Source organism: Populus trichocarpa, chromosome 16 (genome assembly GCF_000002775.5).
Source record: "Populus trichocarpa isolate Nisqually-1 chromosome 16, P.trichocarpa_v4.1, whole genome shotgun sequence".
NCBI classification, from domain to species: Eukaryota; Viridiplantae; Streptophyta; class Magnoliopsida; order Malpighiales; family Salicaceae; genus Populus; species Populus trichocarpa.
In genome coordinates, this window is record NC_037300.2 from 90,719 (window position 1) to 111,800 (window position 21,082).

At 36.0% G+C, this 21,082-nt stretch overlaps 2 protein-coding genes and 1 long non-coding RNA gene across 3 annotated transcripts; 1 reads left to right on the forward strand and 2 right to left on the reverse strand.

Annotated features, from left to right (window-relative positions):
• The first annotated feature begins 5,742 nt into the window (after nt 1-5,742).
• On the forward strand, nt 5,743-11,178 carry LOC112324472 (uncharacterized). Its single transcript, XR_008057613.1, has 2 exons — nt 5,743-6,065; nt 10,774-11,178. It is a non-coding gene; the product is annotated as an uncharacterized LOC112324472 (long non-coding RNA).
• Nucleotides 6,077-7,486, reverse strand: LOC127904435 (uncharacterized). The gene has a single exon (XM_052448003.1). It carries the CDS (start codon nt 7,229-7,231, stop codon nt 6,719-6,721), a length of 513 nt encoding a protein of 170 aa, XP_052303963.1. The 5' UTR covers nt 7,232-7,486; the 3' UTR covers nt 6,077-6,718.
• Nucleotides 11,179-11,364: 186 nt separating the features above from the next.
• LOC18105985 (enhancer of mRNA-decapping protein 4) lies at nt 11,365-20,867 on the reverse strand. Its single transcript, XM_006373498.3, has 13 exons — nt 20,591-20,867; nt 19,567-20,502; nt 18,706-18,755; nt 18,484-18,640; nt 18,142-18,360; nt 17,691-17,819; nt 15,452-17,440; nt 14,607-14,966; nt 14,248-14,367; nt 13,739-13,909; nt 12,549-12,710; nt 12,251-12,376; nt 11,365-11,822 (listed from the first exon to the last, which is right to left on the reverse strand). The coding sequence occupies exons 2-13, from the start codon at nt 20,476-20,478 to the stop codon at nt 11,514-11,516; spliced, it is 4,704 nt and encodes a 1,567-aa protein (XP_006373560.3). The 5' UTR covers nt 20,479-20,502; nt 20,591-20,867; the 3' UTR covers nt 11,365-11,513.
• Nucleotides 20,868-21,082: the final 215 nt, after the last annotated feature.

A 21,082-nucleotide genomic window follows, 5' to 3' on the forward strand; every position in this document is an offset into this window, starting at 1 on the left:
ATGACAAATCATAAATCTCCCCACTTCTTTAGAGTTAAAAATACTCTAATTATCATAACATTAAATCAAACCATAGCATAAACTGATAAATCATGCTGTTGAAATTAATTTCGGACAGCCCAATGGTTGTGTAGGAACCAGCAACAATATCATTCGATTTAATAATTAGATGCTCTTTTCTTTTTCTTTTTTATAGTTTAATTAATTAATTAAATCAAATACCATGCTCCTAGCTCTCTTACGTGCGTGCTGAGGCCCTCTCCCTCCTCAGCCGTAACTAGTTAAACCACAACATGCTTATAAAATACGTGGATATTCATTTACAAGTAAGCAAGTAACGTGCGTGTACGTATGTCTCTCCTAACCCCTCTATTTTATACTCTTAATCATCATCATCATCAGTGTTTCTCTGATCATAGCATTAATAACGATGCCTTCTCCTTTCTTGCTGATGTCGCCTTTTTTAAAGAGTATTTTTAATATTATTTTTTAATTCAAAATACATTAAATTAATATTTTTTATTTCTCAATAATTTTAATACCAAAAGTAAAAAGATATTTTAATATATTTTTAATTAAAAATAATTTTCAAAAAACACCTTGCAAAAAAACACATATGGTCCTCTCATAGACAAGAGGAACTACACCCACCCACCCTCGTATAGGAATAGATGAGATGCATGCCCGCGTCCTGCAGCGGGCTTATAAAAAAAAATATTTAATAGTGTTATAATTGTGAATCAGCGCTAAATAAGTAATAGAAACTAAAGGTATGATGGAGCCAATATTTCATGACGGAAAAAAAAGTTGTGTTTGTGATCAAAATTTAGAGACTGAACAAAATGATTGGTAGCAATCCACAGTGTTTTGGGAGGAAAGATATAGTGCTTTCGTCACATGATTTAGCTTTTCTATTAATAAAAAGCAAAAAAAATACAAAACTAAATTCTCTACCAATTTAATATTAAAAAAAAACCAACAAATATAATTTTGGAAGGAAAAAAACCCATGAGAAAAAACATTGTAGCAATTGACAATGTTTTGTGAGGAAAACTACAGTGATTTCCCCAATAAAATAAAATAAAAAACCATTTAGAGAATTACTTTAGCAATACATAGTGTTTTGTGAGAAAAACTACAACACTTTCCCTATATGATTTAGCTTTATTGTAATTATAATTCTTAACCAACTTAATATTAAAAAAAATAGACAAAGATAATTTTGGAAAAAATAATAAAAAAATAATATGGGAAAACACTGCAATAATTCACAGTGTTTTAAAGAAAAAAAATTATAAAGCTAAATTCTTAATCAGTTTAATATTAAAAAAATCAAATCGACAGAGACGATTTTAGAAAAAATATATTAAAAAAACACAAAAAAGAGGAAAACAATTATGTTGGAAACACTGTAGCAATTCATAGTGTTTTGTGAGGAAAGCTACAGTGCTTTCCCCACATGATTAAGTTTTATTATAAAGTTAAATTCTAACCAACTTAATATTAAAAAAAAAATCGACGAAGATAATTTTGGAAAAAAATATTACAAAAAAAGAAAACACAAAAGAAACTGGAAAAAAACCATGTGAGGAAAAACTGTATCAATCCATAGTGTTTCGTGAGGAAAAACTTGTATTTACTTGTAAGTGCAATTCTTAACCAGCTTAATATTTAAAAAATAAAATTGACAAAGACAATTTTAGGAAAAAATAAAACAAAACAGAAAAAAACCATATAAGAAAAAACACTGTAGCAATCCACAGTAATTTGCGAGGAAAGTTACAGTGTTTTCCTCACATATTGTAACTGTAATTTTTAACCAGCTCAATATTAAAAAATAAAATAAAAAAAGATAATTTCGGAGAAAATCATAAAAAAAAAAAAAAAAAAAAAAACATGCGAAGAAACACTGTAGCAATCAACAATGTTTTCAAGAAAAAAATTACAAAACTAAATTCTCAATCAGCTCAATTTAAAAACAAATTGACAAATATAATTTTAAAAAAATAAAAAAAAATAAATAGAAAAACTATGTGGAAAAGCACCATAGCAATCCACAGTATTTTAAAGGAAAAAAATTACAAAACAAAATTTTTAACCAATTCAATATTTAAAAAGTAAAATAAACAAAGATAATTTTAAAAAAATTAAATAAAAATAAAAAAGCAAAGTTGGAAAAAAAAAGAAAAGCAATTTGGAAAAAAAAAATAAAAAAACAAAAAAAAGAGGGAAAGTTAGAAAAAAAAAATGCAAAAAAAAAAAAACACTATGAATTACTGTTATAATCCACAATAATTTAGATATGGGGGAACAATGATTCCTCCCACACCATTTAGATATTGTTAATTAATGCTCTCCTCCACCACTTTAAATAATGTATGCATAAATCAAGATGAATGGTAGAAGTATATTAATATTTCTCAATAGTTATTATTATTATTATTATAAAGAACACATAAAACACGTAGCTAAAATACTGTAGAGTTTATTGTGCACACGTAAACAAAAGACTATTTATTATGACAGTAGAATTACGCTTTTGTAATTTGAAGAGAATTTTGGTTCGGAGGGTGGTTCCGTCTCTTCCAAAGGCCAATTAATTGTTAAGAATTTGTAAGGGGTTATTTTTATATTTTTATATTTTATTAATAATAAAAATATTTATTTATCCCCGTAAAAAAAAACATTGTGGGGATGATGGTTGATGCGTGGTTTGTCTATTCTTCTACCATTAATACTTATTTTCATCCTTTTATTTTCGATGGTGTATTCGACATCTCCTGGTGGTCAAATCTGTTATTCTATTCCTCTCATTTCTCCTGATGTGGCGCATGATGATGGTTGATGAACGGTCTGTCTTCGGCCATATCAGAATTTAGTCCTTAAATTATAATTTGTCATGTATTATTTTTTCTAACTCGGTCCTCATTCTTTTGATTTTTTATTTTTTTCCTTGGCTTTTTTGGTATAGTTTTGTTTTCAATTTTATCTTTCGATCAAAGTTTATGTTTTTTGTTTTCTTTTTCAGTTTAGCCCTTATTCTATTGATTTCTTTTTTCCTTTTATTAAAGTTTTTTTCTAATTTAACCCTCTAGTATTATTATTTTTATACCTTTTTTTTTCATTTTCACCCTCATTCTTTTAATTACATTTTTTTGTATGATATATTTTTTCTTTGGTTTCATCTTTCAATCTAATTTTATGGGTGATTTTGTATTTACACATAGGATTTTTTTTGTTAATACCATAAATATGGAGGGTGTTTAATAATTAATTTTTTAATAAAAAATGCAAGGAAGTGGACATCACATGTTAACGCGTGGGAGGCGCCCGTGCTTTTTGAAAGGGGCATACGACACCTTCCGATGGAAAAATATGTTGTTCCACCATTTCATTAGAAGCGCCTCCTCTCCCTCGTCCTCCTGGTGCGGCGCGTGATGATCGTTGATGAGCGGTTTGTCGTCGACAGTGATTTTTTCCTTCTTTTCTCTTTTGCACAAAAAGTTCACGCATGTCCTCTTTTCTTTTCATTTTTAAAGTTTGGTCCTTATATTTCTGATAGCTTATTTTAGTCCTTGTCTCTTGTAGAAAAGTTCTTGATGCTTTCAATTTAGTCCTTAAATTGCGATTTGTCATATATTATTTTTTTCAATTCGGTCCTTATTCTTTTGATTTATGTTTTTTTTTATTAACTCTTTTGTTAGGGTTTTGTTGTTTTCAATTTCATCCCCCGATCAAAGTTTATGTTGTTTTGTTTTTTTTAGTGTAGCCTTCATACTTTTGATTTCTTTTTTTCTTTTGTTATAGTTTTTTTCTTTTAAATTTAACCCTCCAATTTTTTTTTATGCCCTCTAGTTTTTTTTTTTCATTTCCACCCTCATTCTTTTAATGACATCTTTTTGTATGATAGATTTCCCCCCGGTTTCATCCTTCAATCTAAATTCAGGGGTGATATTGTCTTTTCACAAAGGTTTTTTTGTTAATACTAGAATTATGGAGGGTGTTTTGGACCTTTTGCTCTTAATAAATATTTTTTTAATAAAAAAAGATGCAGGGATGTGGATATCATGTGTTGGCACGTGGGAGGTGCCCACGCCTTTTGGGTAGTTCATACAGCACCTCCCGATGGCCAAACCTGTTGTTCCGCGGTTTCATTAAACGCACCGCCTCTCCCTTATCATTCTGGCATGGCATGTGATGATGGTTGATGAACGATTTATCACCGAATGTGGTTTCTTTTTTTTCTTCCTTCTTTTCTTTCTCTTGCAGAAAAAGTTCACGCATGTCCTCTTTTCTTTTCATTTTTCAAGTTTGGTCTTTATGTTTCTGATTGGTTATCTTAGTCCCTTGCTCTTTTAGAAACGTTCTTTATGTTTTCAATCTAGTCTTTAAATTGCAATTTATAATATATTATTTTTTTCAATTTATTCTTTATTCTTTTGATTTTTGTCCTTACCTCTTTTGTTAGAGTTTTGTTGCTTTCAATTACATCGTTCCATTAAAGTTTATGTTTTCTTTTCGGTTTAGCCCTCATTCTTTTGATTTATTTTATCCTTTTGTTAAAGTTGTTTTCTTTTAAATTTAACCCTTTAGTTTTATTATTTTTATGCTCTCTATTTTTTTTTCACTCTCATTCTTTTAATTATAATTTTTTATATGATATATTTTCCCCGATTTCAACCTTTAATCATTTCACTTAGATTTTTTTTAATACCAAAAAAATGGAGGGTGTTTGGACTTTTTGCTCTTAATAATTATTTTTTTTAATAAAAAAGATGCAAGGATGTGGACATCACGAGTTGGCGCGTAGGAGACGTTTGTGCCTTTTGGACGGCACAAAGAATGCCTCCTAGTTGTCAAATATGTTGTTCCGTCGTTTTATTAAAAGCGTCACCTCTCCTTCCTTCTTCTGGTGCGACACATGATGATGGTTGATGAGCTGTTTGTCGTTGGTCATATCAAAAGTTAGTCCTTAAATTACAATTTGTTATATATTATTTTTTTCAATTCAGTCCTTATTGTTTTGATTTCTGATTTTTTACCTGAGTCTTTGTTAAAGTTTTCTTGTTTTCGATTTCATTACTCAATCAAAGTTTATTTTGTTTTTGTTTTTTTTTTTCACTTTAACTATCATTCTTTTGATTTTTTTTCTTTTGTTAAAGTTCTTTTCTTTAAAATCTAACTCTCCAATTTTATTTTTTTTACCCTCTATTTTTTTTTATTTTCACTCTCACCTCTATTCTTTTAATTATATTTTTTATGATAGATTTTTTCCATGATTTAATCCTTCAATCTAAGCTCAAGGGTGATTTTGTCTTTTCACATAGGTTTTGTTGTTATTGCTAGAGATACGGAGGGTGTTTTGGACCTTTTGCTTTAAATAATTAATTTTATAATAAAAAAATGTAGGAATGTGAACACCATGCTTTGATATTTAGGAGACGCATACGACACTTCTCGATGATCAAATCTACTATTATATCCTTTTATTAACATCAATGTAATTAGGTGGTTGTATAATATTTTTTGTTTATATTTTAAATTTTTTTATATTAAAAAAGCAAAACAAAAATAGTCTATTTACTATTTTTTATTTTTAAATTACGGAGCACCGGTATCTAGAATACCTATAAAGCAGGAAGTGTCGGCACAACGGCAATGGGTGTGGAAACTAAGAAGCTAGGGTAGGACCACCACCACCATCTGTCTGCTACAGGGACCATCTCATAATTAAGGGTTTGCTTCTTTCTCTCCTTCTTTCACTTTAATATTCTCTCCATCGATTGCTTTTGTTGCATCAATCACTGTAGCACTACTAGAAATGATGATTTATGTTTTGTAATCGGCATAAAGCAGCAGCAGCAGCAACTAGCTAGCTAGCGAGATTGTTATTCACAAAGACATGGCTTGCGTGGGAGCAAGATAAAGCATCCAGTGGATCCCCAGCAAAGGAAATCGTGGCTCGAAAAGAACGGTGAGTGACCGGAAAATGAATAAAAACAACAACATCGATCATGGCCACAACACAAGTCAGAACAAACCACCGCTGGACCACTTCTTGCAGTGTAAGAAAATATACAATAAGGATGGAAAATATATGGCATCAAAATATATAGAGAATCTCACCATGAACAAATTAAGCTATTTTCAGCTCTCTCTCGTTTCCTAATTTTGTCCATAACCAACAAAGGTCATTTTCATTCATTGGCAAGACTATTTATAAGCAATCAAGCAATCAACGATATCAATCTCAGTTTATATATATATACACACACCAAGAAACTTTAGAAAATAAAGGTAGAAGCCCAATATGAGCAACTTATATGTACCATGAAGTCTGGTATCTTGTTAGGCTTCATTTGATTACTTTTTTTTTGATTTTTTGATTTTTAATTTAATTTTTTAAAAGTTTTTAGATTGTTTTGATGGTAGAAATAAATTTTAAAAAATAAAAAAAATATTATTTTAATATATAAATGATTTTTAAAAGCAAAATTTGCCACACTTATAATAAAAAATACTTTAAAAATCAACTCCCAACAAGACACACTTGCAAACAGGACCAGCTGTCTACTGGGTTTGCAATGCTAGGGAATGAAGAAAAACCCATCAAGATTTCCTAGTGGGTTGTGTGCATGCAATGCAAATGCAAACTTTGCAGTGATTAGCTAAGCTAGGACTAGGCACCATTTTTGTTTTGGAGCAGGGAGGCCGAGGTTCAATCAACAGTAGCCTCCATTTCCAATGACCAAGCATTAATCTCCTCAAACTTGTCCACCGGAACGTCTATGCATGATCCAATGCACGTGGCTTCTGGAGTGGTTTCCCACAAGTGTTGTCCAGAAAATTCAGCGGCAGATGTTGTACTGTAATAGAGAGATGAGGAGAATATTGTGTCCTCTAAACACCACTCCTCCTCGTCTGCCTTTGAGATCATGCTGCTGCCTTCTTCTTTCAGCCAGGGGAAATCAAATACCCCAAGTGCGAAATTGTTGTCTCCGGTTATTTCATTCCTGGTGTTGCTGTCCTCTTCATGGTTGCATGATCTCCTTTCGATTTTGATGTCGTTCCTTACACTACGTGGGTGACTAAGATGATCAGCTTGCATCTTTGTAGATTTATTATTTGAGGACTCCTCTTTCACCTCCTCTTCTTCTTCCTCTCTTCCTCTCTTCCTCTTGATATTCTCTTGCTCCATTACCTGTATTATGTTTCTGTAGAGAGATATCATGGCCACATTATTGCATGCTCAGAAAACCAACCCGATTCACAAGTACATACAAGACTCTCTACCAATGGAATAAAAAATGCCATGTAGTCTGAAATTCATTGAAGAAACTAGCTGGGAGAGTGATCACATGAAAGAATCTGTTATATACAAAGGGCCAAAACCAAGAGACAAAATGCTCATCATACAAAATTCAAAGAAAACAGCTGAATCTACAAATGAAATGAAAGATACATCATGCATGTGTTATAATAATGAACTCACAGCTCCAATCAAATCATTGTGTCGACAAGATAAATTAAACTTTGATCTCTTTTTTCCTCTGTCTTCTATGTGTTTGAGTCTCTGTATGTATATCTTACCTCTTTGAGGGCTCTAAGGGGACTTCCTGATCTTGTTTGAAAAGAGACTACTTTTGCTTGGTGTTGCTGTTAGCTAAAGAAGAATGATGATATGATTAAGCTTTGCTCACACGCTACGCTATTTTAAGCTAAAACAGTCCCAACCACAACACACACTTCTGTCACGCCTTTTACCATGCATCTGCTGTTTCTCTCTCTCTCTCTCTCTTACAGCTGCAGAAACGGCACAACAATCAATCAACAAACGGGCTGTTGGTTCCTTATTTTGCGTTTCCTTTTCTCTTCCTTCCTTCAAACCTCGTCCCTTGGTCTCTCTGTATTTTTACTCTATTTTTAGACTCATATACAGAAGAAAGGCCTGCCACTACCAGGCTTGCTGCATTTTTTTCGCAACATCATGTTTTAATCTTCTCTACTCACATGAGTTTCACGGAGATTAATTATTATAAACTAACATTACTATGATAATACTGCCATGTGAAGTGAATTAAGAACTATTGCTCCTTGGCATGCCTTTTATTCCTTTGTCCTCGTCTTTGACACCTCATTGTAATGTCCACCCAGAATAATATACCGGATCCCTAATTTTTCTCCTTTGTAATGTTGTTTTTTTATGGCTGAGATGCTGTATAACAACAAACACAACAACATTAACAATGTGGATTTTGAAGGGTTCAATCCAATCCAATCTCCTTCTGTTCTTAATTGCTTGCAATGCTTGACCAAGAAAAAATATTTGTGGGCAGAAGGGACTTCAAGTTCTATAGCATTTCTATCAATGAGCTATATATAGCAGGCGTTTCTGAGCCGTCATTCTAATCCATGAAATATTACGTAAACTGTATGATGATTTATGCTAGAGAACAGAAAAGTTCTGCTCTTTGTAATGGATGTAGGATATTCTTCCTCAAAACCCCACTGGCAAGGTTACGATAGTTAATGAGACTCCTGGCTGCATGTTGCTCGCTAATTTCTTATGATGTTGCGGGCAGAAACTGAGTCCTGATATGATGCTGGGACATTTCATTTATGAGAGAAAAGTGAAGTTTTCATTTCAAGCAGTGTTCAATCGTTCACAACCACAGCAGAGTTAAATGGACACAGAGCATCATGCCCAGTAGCAAATCTAGGATGTTTTCAGAAAATGAATGAAGCATTCAATAGGACTGCTGGATACAGTCTACTGAAGAATATGGACATAATCTATATTTCATTTATTTTACTCATTAACACATGCATTAATTTAGTAAATGAAACTAACATCAAGGGAGCCATTGCTATTGCTTTAGCACCTGACATTGACTGCTCCCAGTTGAAGATCATCTTTCCTGATCTTGTTCTGCAGATTCTCTTGCTGCTATCTCTCTCTCTCTACCTTCTTTTGTTTCGGCCAGTTTCTTTTTGCAGATTCTCTTGTTGTGCTTCTTGTAAGTAAATTCCCCGATCTTTTCAACTAAGTGCGTAATAACAGTCCATTCAATGTTTCTTCAGGAAGTTTATTTCTGTATCATCATCAAACAGCAGCTGAGATTTTGCATTTGTATGAATGAGAACCGTGCTGTGGCTGTGCTCTTGCAGCCATTACCCAACGCATATTCTCGCTGTCTCTCACCCTTGCAATGCGTTTGATCTTATAATTTGCACACAACACCACGCTCCCCACCCTGCTCTGTTCAAATATGCTTTGTGACTTGAATTGTCACCGGGGAACAAATTTATCCTAACAGCTCAAGTAATGTGTCCATATGCTGCCAGCGGAGAACAAACGCCACAGATTTCTCTTCCTTATTTAGAGATGGAGAAAGTAAATGTCTAGTCAATTCCCATTCAGTTCAAAAGACTAACAACCACCTAGTTATTCCTTGATTACCAGCACTACAAGTAGTCCCCACATGAACAGGCACCATCACGAAAATGATGAAACCGATTGGTATCTCTGATCATGATTTTCTCCACCATCTTAGACACAAACTTGAATGCTGAATGAAAATCACCACAAACTCTGATGTTCTTGTTGATGAGGATGGTGGACCAGGAGGTGCGTTGAGAAGTGCAAAAGCTAGAGCAAGCTTCTCGCTACGGTATTGCAACTTTGCTTCCCTCTCCTGCTGGTCCATAAACGAAAGCACATGGCTACTCTCTGGGACAACCAATTTCCTTGACCTTATCACTAATTTGCTCCCATATATCATGGATCTCTCAGTTACCTCATCCACAGCCACTGTCGGTCCTCCACATTCAATTAAAACAAAGTCATCAGAAAATACACTACGAAATCCTCTGTGTCGACCAAAATGCTTCCCAATCTGAGATAAAGGCTGCATACCGAAGTCTAGCAAAACTATACCATCCAGACACCACTTCTTCAGATCGTAATGGTCAAGATTTCATAGATATCCACAATGCTTATGCAACCTTATCTGATCCTGCAGCTAGGGCTAGCTACGACTGCAGCTCCATCTTATCAATTCAGACATTCTACTTCAAACACTTTTCAGGGACTTCGAACAACGAGGAGGTGGGAAACTGATCAATGTTGGCAAGCAACCTTGCTAGGCTGCTAGCTATTTGCTCATAATGTAATTTCTACTATCAACAAGGGACTCATATTTTTTCCCTTAATTTTCTGATACAAAAAGACTAGAAGCACTGAAATTTTGTCAAATAAAACTATGAACTGAAACCACAAGAGTACAGAAAGCACATGACATGGAAACTAAAAACTCAGCTCGATCTGTATTCTATTGAGTTCCCTCTTTAAAACTAGCAAACAATGAGAATCAGATTCACACAAACTAATTCAACCAAATCATATCAACACCAATTCTTGAAATTTTCTACAACCTTAACAAAACCGAAAAATGGTATATTACATGGTTTTGATTTTCCTTTTTCCTTTTTTGTGTTACCATGAATTACCGAACTATGGATCAATATAAAAAAGAAAAATGGGAGTACAAAATCATATTACTTGTTAAAAAAGGAACAGCACCAATTTTGCCAAGGATGAAAAAGACAAGCATTCAAAGACAATTCAAAGCTATAAAAGTGTAACAATATTGATAGGAAACTAATCCAATCCATGTAGATTCCGATACTTGTCTTTGAAAGTAAGGAATGTAGCAGTGTTTTCCCATGGTTCTGTATATGAGAATTTGAGGGTGGCATTTGTTTTCATCTCAGACATGAGGCAATGCCAGTGCTTGCAGACTGAGGAGCACGGAATCAAAGTTTCGTTGTTGCAATTTCCTCCTGAACAGGTTTTCTTTCAATCTTGCAGAAGATGCTCTTCTCAGCGTGACACCACCCTGATTTCGGCAGTCATCTGATGGAGGAATGGAATTCTTCAGTACATGTGATGTACCTCTCTCATATAGATGCAGTACGGTCCAACATTAATTTTGATGTAGGGTTTCTTTTTCTCACTGTCTAGTTTTCATATCTTGACAGGCCAGGGAAATTTTGAAGGGTGGTAGGCTGGTAGCTTTGGAAACTGATCGAACAGTGATGCAACAGGATAAGAAAGAGTTACACTTTGTTCACAACGTAATTTCCAACATCAATACTAGAATCAACTTCTTTTGCACATTTCTTTCTGTTGCAACCTATACCTTTTAACACCTTTGAAGGTAACAAAAGAGTTGAAATCATAAGAGCATAGGAATTTGTGAAGTAAAATTGCTATGATCATGAATTGAAACTACAGGGGTGCAAACTGAAAAAGGTCGATCAAAGTTATAGTGACTTAACCCTTTGAAACTAGCCAACAACGGATTATGTAAGAATCACACATTTATAAAATACTCGACTAATTCAAACAATTCTGATTCCCTGAAACTTTCCTAGATCCCTATACAACCCAAAAATAAAAAGTACTATGTTACATATTTGCACAAAATGGTAGGAACGAAAGGGAAAAGAAATCATTTACAGCTCCTTAGCACAGAATTTATGACAACCAGAAGAACACGTATGCCTGAGGCTTCTGAAGCAGATGTGCTGGGCAGACTCCTTTGATGGACCACTATCTGATAGACTTGATCAAAAATTGGTCCTACATGCATCGCAATCATTGGATCTGTAGGGTTTATGGCAGCAGCCACATCTGTCATCCATGCCAACTTTCTAGAGGTTTCATTACTAAAATCACATGCCAGTTGCTGTAGAAGGGCCAGCAGAACTCCTTGGCTTAAAGGTAGTGGTGAAATTGACAATATCCCCTGTAGATCAACCTAGTGAAAACAGCAAACATGTTATGAGTGAAAATTATGCTTCCAACTTTGTATTATACAATGCCTGGCACCGTTTGGCTGATCTAAGCTCAAACAAACCCAATGGTTTAGTATTTTGGTTCAAATTCAAATTGGTAGGTTAAGAGGAGAGCTGTGGCCACAAAGAAGATGCAAGAATGGCATCAGAAGGCCACATCTCACAAGAATAAAAAAACTTGCACGTGACCCCAATCAGGTAGAACATAGTTGAGTCAAGTTATGTTTTGCTCGTTTACTCAATCTCTTTACCAATACAAGCACATGTATGCCAGTCTTTCTATGTGGCTTAACACATGAACGCAGCTTACCAGTCCCAAGTTATCTACAAGCACTTCAAAGAAACCAGGCATATTGGAGTTTATCTGTCTACAATTGATGACAGAGCATACCTGAGAACATAACCAGGAAACTATTGAGACATCACTTCTGTGCAGAGCTAAGGTGAACGCTTCCTCATATTTCTGCTCAGCTATCAACCTTGACAATTCTTTTGTTGGATCCAAAGGCACCTCAGGCTGTTTATATCAACAAATACACAAGTCAGATGCAACTAAAAGCTTTGTAACTTCTAATGAAGATTGATCATTTTTACTAAAAGCAAAACCATCACAGCTGTTTAACTTGGAAGCTACTCAACACACATTAAAAAAAAAAAAAAAACCCACACAACAAACGAAAAGGGCATACCATCTCATGCATACCAGGCAATGGTCCATTGCCCAACTTCGTTGATGGATCTCCCACCTTTGAGTTTGCACCTGCAGCCGCCATAGCTAAGAGCTGCCGTTGACCATCTGCCAGCTCTCCACTTAAGGTCTGGGTGAGTGATGACGCTGAATTGATAGCATCCTGCAATAACACGTGTTAGTATACAAAATTTCAAACAGCAACTATAAACGGTACAGCATGACATGCACCTCAGTCTAAAAACATCAACAGGTCCATGCAAAGGAAAGCATTCTCTTGTATAGAATTAACCACTTTGATATTTATTGAAATCCTATCATTATAGATACCATGGAAGTTAGTTAACTTGCCACCATAAACATGCAAAGAAATTTAAGGTGGAAAATCTATATTTTAAACTCTCACATGCACCCTAAGAAAAAAAAAGGACAAGGAATATTAAGAGCCCGGTACAACAACTAAATATAAGTTTTTGTTTGGCTTTATTTTTGGCCAAAATGTGGTGGCTGAACAGCTGGTGTTGGCCATAAGCAGTACCTCCCTGCCACCATAAATTATAGGGAGGCCACCCATAGCAAGAAGACTTACTTATGAAAGGAGATTAAGACTATACTCTACTACTTGTTTCACTACATATTAGTTCAATGAAGAAAAACAGATTTAGAATGAGACCTCTCTAACGGAGGAACTTAGTTTTCCATTTGAATGAGGAAAAAATAGTATGAGAATCTTTGAATATTTGATTGGATGCTTTAGAAGTCATTTAGAATATTTTTCAAACTGGCTTCAAATGGAAAAGGAATAATTTCACAATAGACACATTCACAAGAGGGTATTTAGAGATCTAATACAATATAATGGATCCTGCAGTTCAAGAAAAATCAACACTTAAGGGTGTTTTGAAATTCAGTTATAATATTTTAAACATCTGCTTCAGTGAAAATTGAGGAATAATTTCACAATGGGTGTCTTTAGAGATCTAATACTACAAAAAAAGGACCCTTAAGCCCAAGTGTTTAATAATTCAAACATTTTCACGCACTACATTGATGCAACAGGCTAATGCCATCAGTTCAAGAAGATATACCACAAAGTAAGATGCATAATTGACGAGTAATAAATAAAGCACAAAAACACATGAATATAGAAGATCTGCAACCTACTACTATACATATCAAAAGTACACATACCCTCAGGGCAATGGCCACAGGAGAATGCATGGAATTAAACTGTTGCTGAATGTCATTTATATGCTTATTAAGCCCATTCTGGAATGTGGCATCAACTTGATCAAACATGGCCTTGCAGGACATCTCAAATGCAGGAATAATTGAAGCTTCCAGCGTAGACCTTAATGCATCCTGCAAATACCAACAATATCATTTTCTTCTGTTTTAAGAAAGAAGCTCCTCATCCTTTTGCTTCTTCAAAAATATTTAACAAATAAGTTTCTTAATACATGTGAAAAAATATATCATCATTCATTCTTCCAAAGAGAAGAAAAAATCCCTAAAACAATTGCATAGTCCATCCAAAAGAAACTAGCAGAGTAAAATCACTGGGTCAAAAACAGTCCTTAAAGTCCTACATAAAGAGAGATAAACAAACCTTAACCTACTTGTCATTTAAATTAAATTAAGATTCATGCAAGTCAAGGTTATTGTTCAAAGATATGGCATCATATGGAACTTCAAATAACCTGAAGAGCTTGCTTGCCAGATGTTTGAAACTGTGATTGGATTTGTCTGGCCACTGTAGCTTCAAGTTTTGAACTAACTGTCTTCTCTAACTGATTCACTGCCTTCTCTCCCACCCCTTTCTGCTAGCACATAAAGAAACCTTGATCATTGATGAGCATACATAGGAACAAATAAGATCAACAGGAATGGGAAGATTATGTTATAATTATCAAGCATTTAATGAAACCATCATCTAGAGCAAAGATAACTGGACATCTGTGCATGACTCTATTTTCCAAGATTATGATTAGTGATATAGAGAATAGGCTGCTGAAACAAGAATAGATATGTTCACAAATGAGAAGCTTTGGCATTCAACCTGGAATGACTCTGTAATAGCTGATGATATGCTTTTCTCCAAAATGGGAGTGATAGCACGAGCAACAGCAGGTCCGATTGCAGCTATTTCCTTCTTTAAAGTTTTCTCCAAAGCTGTTGGCAAATCCTTGTTTATACAATTCGTGATCAAATTAGTTAACTGCTGTATACGGTCCTTCTCCAACTTCTCATGTTTTGTGTTTTCTTCTTGAAAACGAGCCCATAGAGCATCTGTGTTAGCCCTGATAATTTTCTCGATGCTCCGGCCCAAGGATGCCTCTAGTCTTTTACCTTCTTTGGAAACTGGGACAGAAATCATTGTATTCATCTGCTTCTGCATTTCTTTCTGCATGTTCAGTAACTGTGCAACGTGAAACAAAAATCATCAGTCTTGAACTCTTCGTGAAGGCATCAATCCAAAAGAAAAAATGCACGAACAAAATATTGGATAGAGGAAATCAATGGAGGAGAAAGGTTCAAATCTACACATGTTCTAGCAAAATTTAGTTTCAAGAAATGAGATTGGATTTGGAGATGAGACAGAAAAAATTAGATGCACAATGTAAAGAAGGAGGTGACAATAAGCTGACAGAAAAAAAAATGATGATAAAAAGAGTGATAGTTGATTTTAATAATTCATAAAATATAAAAAGAAAAACAGAAAAAAGTGATATTCTCAAGATGATGACATACTGCAAGAAGTGTGTTAAGCAATCAACACATGACATCAGAAAAGTTAGATCATAGCAGTGAACTGATGTTGGGAAATATTGCATATAGCACGCTCATTGTAACCATAAAATTGCAAATCACATATACAGAACAGTTAATTGAAATTCCAATCACCTGATCAAGAGTATCCTGCAAGGCCAATATCTGAGGTAAAGCAGCATCACTAGATTGGGCACCAGAAGTGCAACCTGGTTCATTGGACGAACCAGTTGAGTTGAATGGACTCGGGGAAGGGGAAGATGGAACAGATACTTGAGAACTTTTCCCCTTCTGTTTTTTTCCTTTAGTTGCTGGGGCTGGGGCTGGGGACTGCAGGACTGCCACAGATGTTTCTGCTTCACCACTTTTTGCACGAACATCTTCAGTTATATGTTGCTCCTCATCTACACCACTAGGATTTCTATCAAGTACCTCAGTAATGCTACCTTCATTAGCTTGTCGGATTGCCCCAACACTATAAGCTTCCACATGACAATCTCTAGCCATCTGAATGCCAAGATCCGAGGCCTGAGAGTAGAAGGGTTTTTCCTTCTTCTCAGCAACAGGTGTATGAGATTCTATGGGCAAGTCAAAGTCATTATTTTGATTGGCTCCTGACTCTCCACGTGATAGTTCCCCATCACCATCCAGTTTCAGTATAGACATGTCAGCAGCATCTTCCCAATCATCTGGCTCGCCTTTATTTTTCTCGCTTGCTACAGAGTCAACCTGCAAGGCATCAGCAGGTGTCTGTTTCAGAATAGGGCTGGTGCTTTCTGTGACTTCTGAAGATATGACATTTTCTTTCTTTTCCTCGGGGCCTTTATATGCCCCATGAAGATAAGTAGTCCCAGCAAGATCTGCTTTCAGAAGAAATTCTTCTCTCTTCTTCTTCAATCTACTAGAGGTACTCTTTGATATAGTCAGCCTATCAGGTTTTTCTTTGGAACTAGATACTGGGACTGTTCCACTGCCGGGGGTTTCTTCAACAACTTTAACCTCTACTTCAACATTTTCAGTATCATTGTTCACAAGCACATCCTGAATCTTTGCCTCTCCAACATTCAGACCCTGAGTAGTTTGAGAATTCTCAGAAGCAGCACCCCTGGATAATATCTCCGATGGAGTTATAAGATGGGTTGGGTGTTTAAACATTACTGGAGGTTCAGAGACCATTGCAATACCAGTTTGTTCGATGTTCTTCTCACCCTTATTCAAATTATCACCAGTGGAGGTATCAGTAACATTTTCTTTCACAGTTTCAATTCTTCGGTCAACTGAATGATCTGAAACAGGCTGGTCACCAGCATGACCACTGAGTTGCACATTGGGATCTGTGATATTTGCTGGACTCTGGAGTCCTGACAACGACCGAGACAACTTTGGAATTAACAGTAGATGGGGTGACACAGTGTTAGTATTGTCAGTATTATTACGTGATGAAATAGTAATAGCCTTGGTTTGCCCACCGGAAGAAGCAATATCTAGCGAGCTACCAACATCAGAAGAACCCAAGCTTTCTCTTGCTACAGGAGCACTTTCAGAACTGCTAGGAGTCATTGGTGGTATGGAAGTCATGTTACCTGTGGATATCTCAATGGGTTTACTTCCATGAGATGATTCCATAATAGCAGAACCATCAGAATTAGCAGTATCAAAAGCACGAGAAACATTAGATTCTGTTTTCTCCAACACCATGTTCTCCAGAGGTGGTGGAAGGCATTGTGATAAGTTCAATGCATATTGCTGAATAGCCTGTGTTTGGACACAGTAAACCTGAACAATATTTTCTCCATTTGGTAAACAATCACTGGTTCCAGTAAGACTCAAAATAGGCATTGTAACTGTAAACTCAGCTATGTAATCCATTTGGGTTGCAGCTGGATATGGCCCATATTCTAGGTGTACAGCATATATGGCATTCTTCTTGGCATTTGCAAGAAGAAACAGGCTGGCTCGGGGTAGGGCTACAACTTGATTAAAAAATGCATCCTCAGCACTAGATTCAGCCGAACTCTTTAAGGTCAAGGTCTGAGTGCACTGCCATGATTCAGCATCACTAGGCAATAACCAGCCCTCTTCACTAGCGGAGGCCCATATCTTCACTTCCTGATTGAGGGGCCCCTGTACATGGAGATATGTAAGCGAGCATCAATACCTACAACATTGAATATATCATGAAGGAAACCAAAACCTTCAAGAACATGGAAGTGATTTTGACACCAAATTACTGACAAAATAACTGTATCACGATTATCAAAGGGCAGTAAAATATGGCTGAATTACATATATATCAAACTTTTCTTTAGTCATCTAAGAAGTCTAGCATAATTAAGCTCCATCATTGTGAAGAACAGAAATAATAGGAGCCTACCCCAGTGATAAGAACAATATGATCAGGGCGGTCAGGGGCGGTCAGGAATGCCACAGAATTTACAGGATTACCATCATGTGGTCTGAATACTGCAAGGGGTACTGCCTTACGGTCTTCCCAAATCTTGACCTGTGGAGCAGATAACGAGTGTTTGGTGAATAAAAGCACTAAAAGAATAAGAGAATGCATTGCTTATGATGGATACATTGACAAGTACTTTGATGATATGATCATAAAGAATTTGATTATGGCTTAGCTCCTTAAAATGTAACTAAGAGATCTTACAAACACAGTTTGTAATAGACTGTCCCTGCCATAAGTGCACATGTGGGAGGGAGAGTTTGGTTATTGTTTGAGGCTCTATAACCTTTAGAAACTACAAATGCTACCAGTAGAAACAAATTGACAAACTACAAGACTGTGAGGTAAGGGGGGGAAGGAGGCAACAAACCACGCCATCTGTTGAAGCTGAAGCTAAACGGGTGGTCATCCATTGACACATGGACAACTCAGTGACTTCCCCATCATGTTTACCAACAAGCTGGACCCCATCAATCAACTTATCAATGGGACAAGTAAGAGGTTGCTCCACTGAAAATGCTCCACCTTTTCCAATCTTAATGGTATCAATTTTCAAGATGAGATTTCCAATTGCAACAATCAAAATTTCCTGCAATATTCCCATTCATAGTAAAGATAAAGAAATCCTTAATCAAGACCAGTACAAGTAGTGAAAAATGTGTCGCAATGGGAAAGTTTATCTGATAACGTGAATATCAAAATCCATTATTACCTGCTTGTGTGGATGCCAGCACACTCGTGGGTGGAATGATTCTCCATCTGCTATTATGTGAAGGGCAAGGAGTATCCTTTCAAAAATTTGAGGTTTTTCTTCCTCGTCTGAGCCCTCATTGATCTTCCTTATGAAAACACGCCCATCAACACATGCGCTGCAGGGATAAAAGTAAGCATCTTCTGCTATAAAATAGGGAAGAATATCAATTCAAAAAGTTACCTGGCCAGAAGGTGAACATCCTCAGCAAAGAAAGCCATGTCTGTTACTTTCTGCATGAGAAAATCATGTATGTTAATGAATTAGATAGTTTTTCTGCAAGCATTTAGAAAATAATAATAACCAACATTGATCTCAAAGAGATACAAAAAAATGTTGCATAACTAGAAGAAAGATACATTATTTGGCCATTTGGGGTTGCTTCTAAACATGAAAGGACAGCAGACAGCTAAAGTAATGAAATTAATGAGGCTTACTTTGCAAATCTATCCAATATCACTGTGTGATTTTAATTATAAGAAGCTTCAGTACTAAGAAAAAATCAGGATTTTATTATACACATAAGAAATTTTAGCATCTCTTATTAAAGTACACCAAGCAATTAATTGACAGAACTGAAACCAAAATAAAATCCAGAAGCAATAATGGAGAGTGATGTAGTTCTCATGTTAATATCTGTAACGCAATTGTTAGTTTGATGTCAGTGTCATAAGAAAGTTTAATTATTTTGGAGTGAAGTTTTTCCTCCACAACTCGATCAGTTGAATATTGCCTGCACTTGATTTGGAGAGAACAGCTATTGGAAAAAAACACTATCCACGTATTGCAACTTGTCAAGATAAGTTGAGAACAAACATTCTTGCAGTGTGTTCATATGTAATGGATCATCGAAAGGACTTCAAATACATATTTTATTTACTTCATAGAAATCTGATTTATCAATAATCACAAAGTGAAATTCATTATTGGTTAAGACATTGCCAATTGCTAGGTTACATGATGTCATAAATGTCAATTTTTACTCAAGTTTAGGTGCACAAAACACAAGATACTAGTGAGACTTTAACAAGTATAAGAATTAACCTGGTTATGTCCCCGAAGCAATGATCTCAAAGCAGTATTAATATTGAGGATACGAATAGCACCAGGCTTGAGTCCATAGCAAATGTAATTTCTATTAACAGCAATCTGACGGCCGAGAACAAGGCCAGGATCGGATAAATATTTGGTGATGGGTGTGACTTCAAGTTGAGGTTGCACCTCACCTTGCAATCTCACATCAATATCATACACGACATGGTTGCCATTCAAGTGTCGACCCTTAGGGAGCTTGGTACTGAGCATCCTCGCAGGGGGAGCACAGCATTGCTGCGTTGGAGATGCTAAACTAACAGGAGGGGCAGATGGGACAGGAGGACTGGTGGTGATGAATGCAGTTGAGGGAGTGGAAGAAGGGAAAGGTCCACTAAGATTAGTGGATTGCGGAGGCTGCTGTTGGTTTTGATTGGTCAAGATGTCCATCAAAACAGCACCACCTGAATTATTAGGTGAGAGTGGAGGAGGAGAGGGTGCAAAGGAAGAGATGGGTTGTGGTCTATTTTGGAGATGGATGTTAGTATTTGTGAGGAACTGATTGTGAAGTTGCTGAGGAGGAGGTGGAGGCGGGTAAGGGGAGAGATAGTGAGGGTGGTGAAAAGGGTGGTAAGGGCCAGTAGGAGGTGGATAAGAAGAAGATGGAGTTAGATAAGGTGGAGAAGAGGAAGGGAGAGGGAAGGAAGGAGAGGTAGTGAGATTGCCACTTGTGGTAGTGTTACTATTGGGAGATGGAGGAGGACCTTGCTGCTGCTGCTGTTGTTGTTGGATATGGGGCTGCATCATATTCATAGGATTTGAAGAAGAGGGCTTGAACAGTTTATTCAGATCAAAACCTCCTCCTCCCCCTATTATTCCCCCACCTCCTTGTTGTTGTTGATTTGGATTGCCAGGTGAAGCCATTATTAAGCAACAGCAAGAAGTGATCTGATAATATAATATACAGTGATTGGAAACAATCAGTCAGATTGATAAAGAAAGGAAGGAAGCAAGAAAGAGATATAAAAAAGCTTACAGAGTGGAGGAATTCCTGGATCCGTTCAAGTTTAAATCTTTTTTCAGATCAGAAAGACAACACACCTTTCTTTCTCCACCTCTCTTCTCTCTCTATTCTGTCGTCCCAAACTAGGGTAGCGATAGAGTGAGAATTTGGAGAAGAAAGAGAGAAGGATCGAAGGGGAAAAAACAAGTCTTTTTTTATGTTACTTTGCTCAGATGTGTAGATTGACGCCAATGAACAGCACAGACGTAGCAAACGGAGAGAGGAAAATATGGAAAGAGAGAACCTTTTATCTCATTTGTTAAAGTTGTAATTACAATTATTATTACTAATTTTGTATTATTATTATTATTTATTTATTATTATTATTATTATCGTCGTCATCTCTTGTGAGCGTCATCAGCATTCAGCAGAGGTACCGGACAGAGCACCCATCTGTCGTTGGTACACGTTACCCAAGTTTGCATCTTTCACTACTGGAATCACATCCTTTCAAGCTCCCAAGTT

Bases quoted from the DNA above. Each gene is read 5' to 3' on its own strand.
- LOC127904435 (XM_052448003.1), bottom strand. From the start codon at position 7,231: ATGATATCTCTCTACAGAAACATAATACAGGTAATGGAGCAAGAGAAT.
- LOC18105985 (XM_006373498.3), bottom strand. From the start codon at position 20,478: ATGGCTTCACCTGGCAATCCAAATCAACAACAACAAGGAGGTGGGGGA. The intron at 18,756-19,566 runs GTTAATTCTTAT...TTTCTCATGCAG, and splicing joins TGCTTCGGGGACATAACCAG to AAAGTAACAGACATGGCTTT. The intron at 14,967-15,451 runs GTGATTGGAATT...CACGTTGCACAG, and splicing joins TGCAGGATACTCTTGATCAG to TTACTGAACATGCAGAAAGA.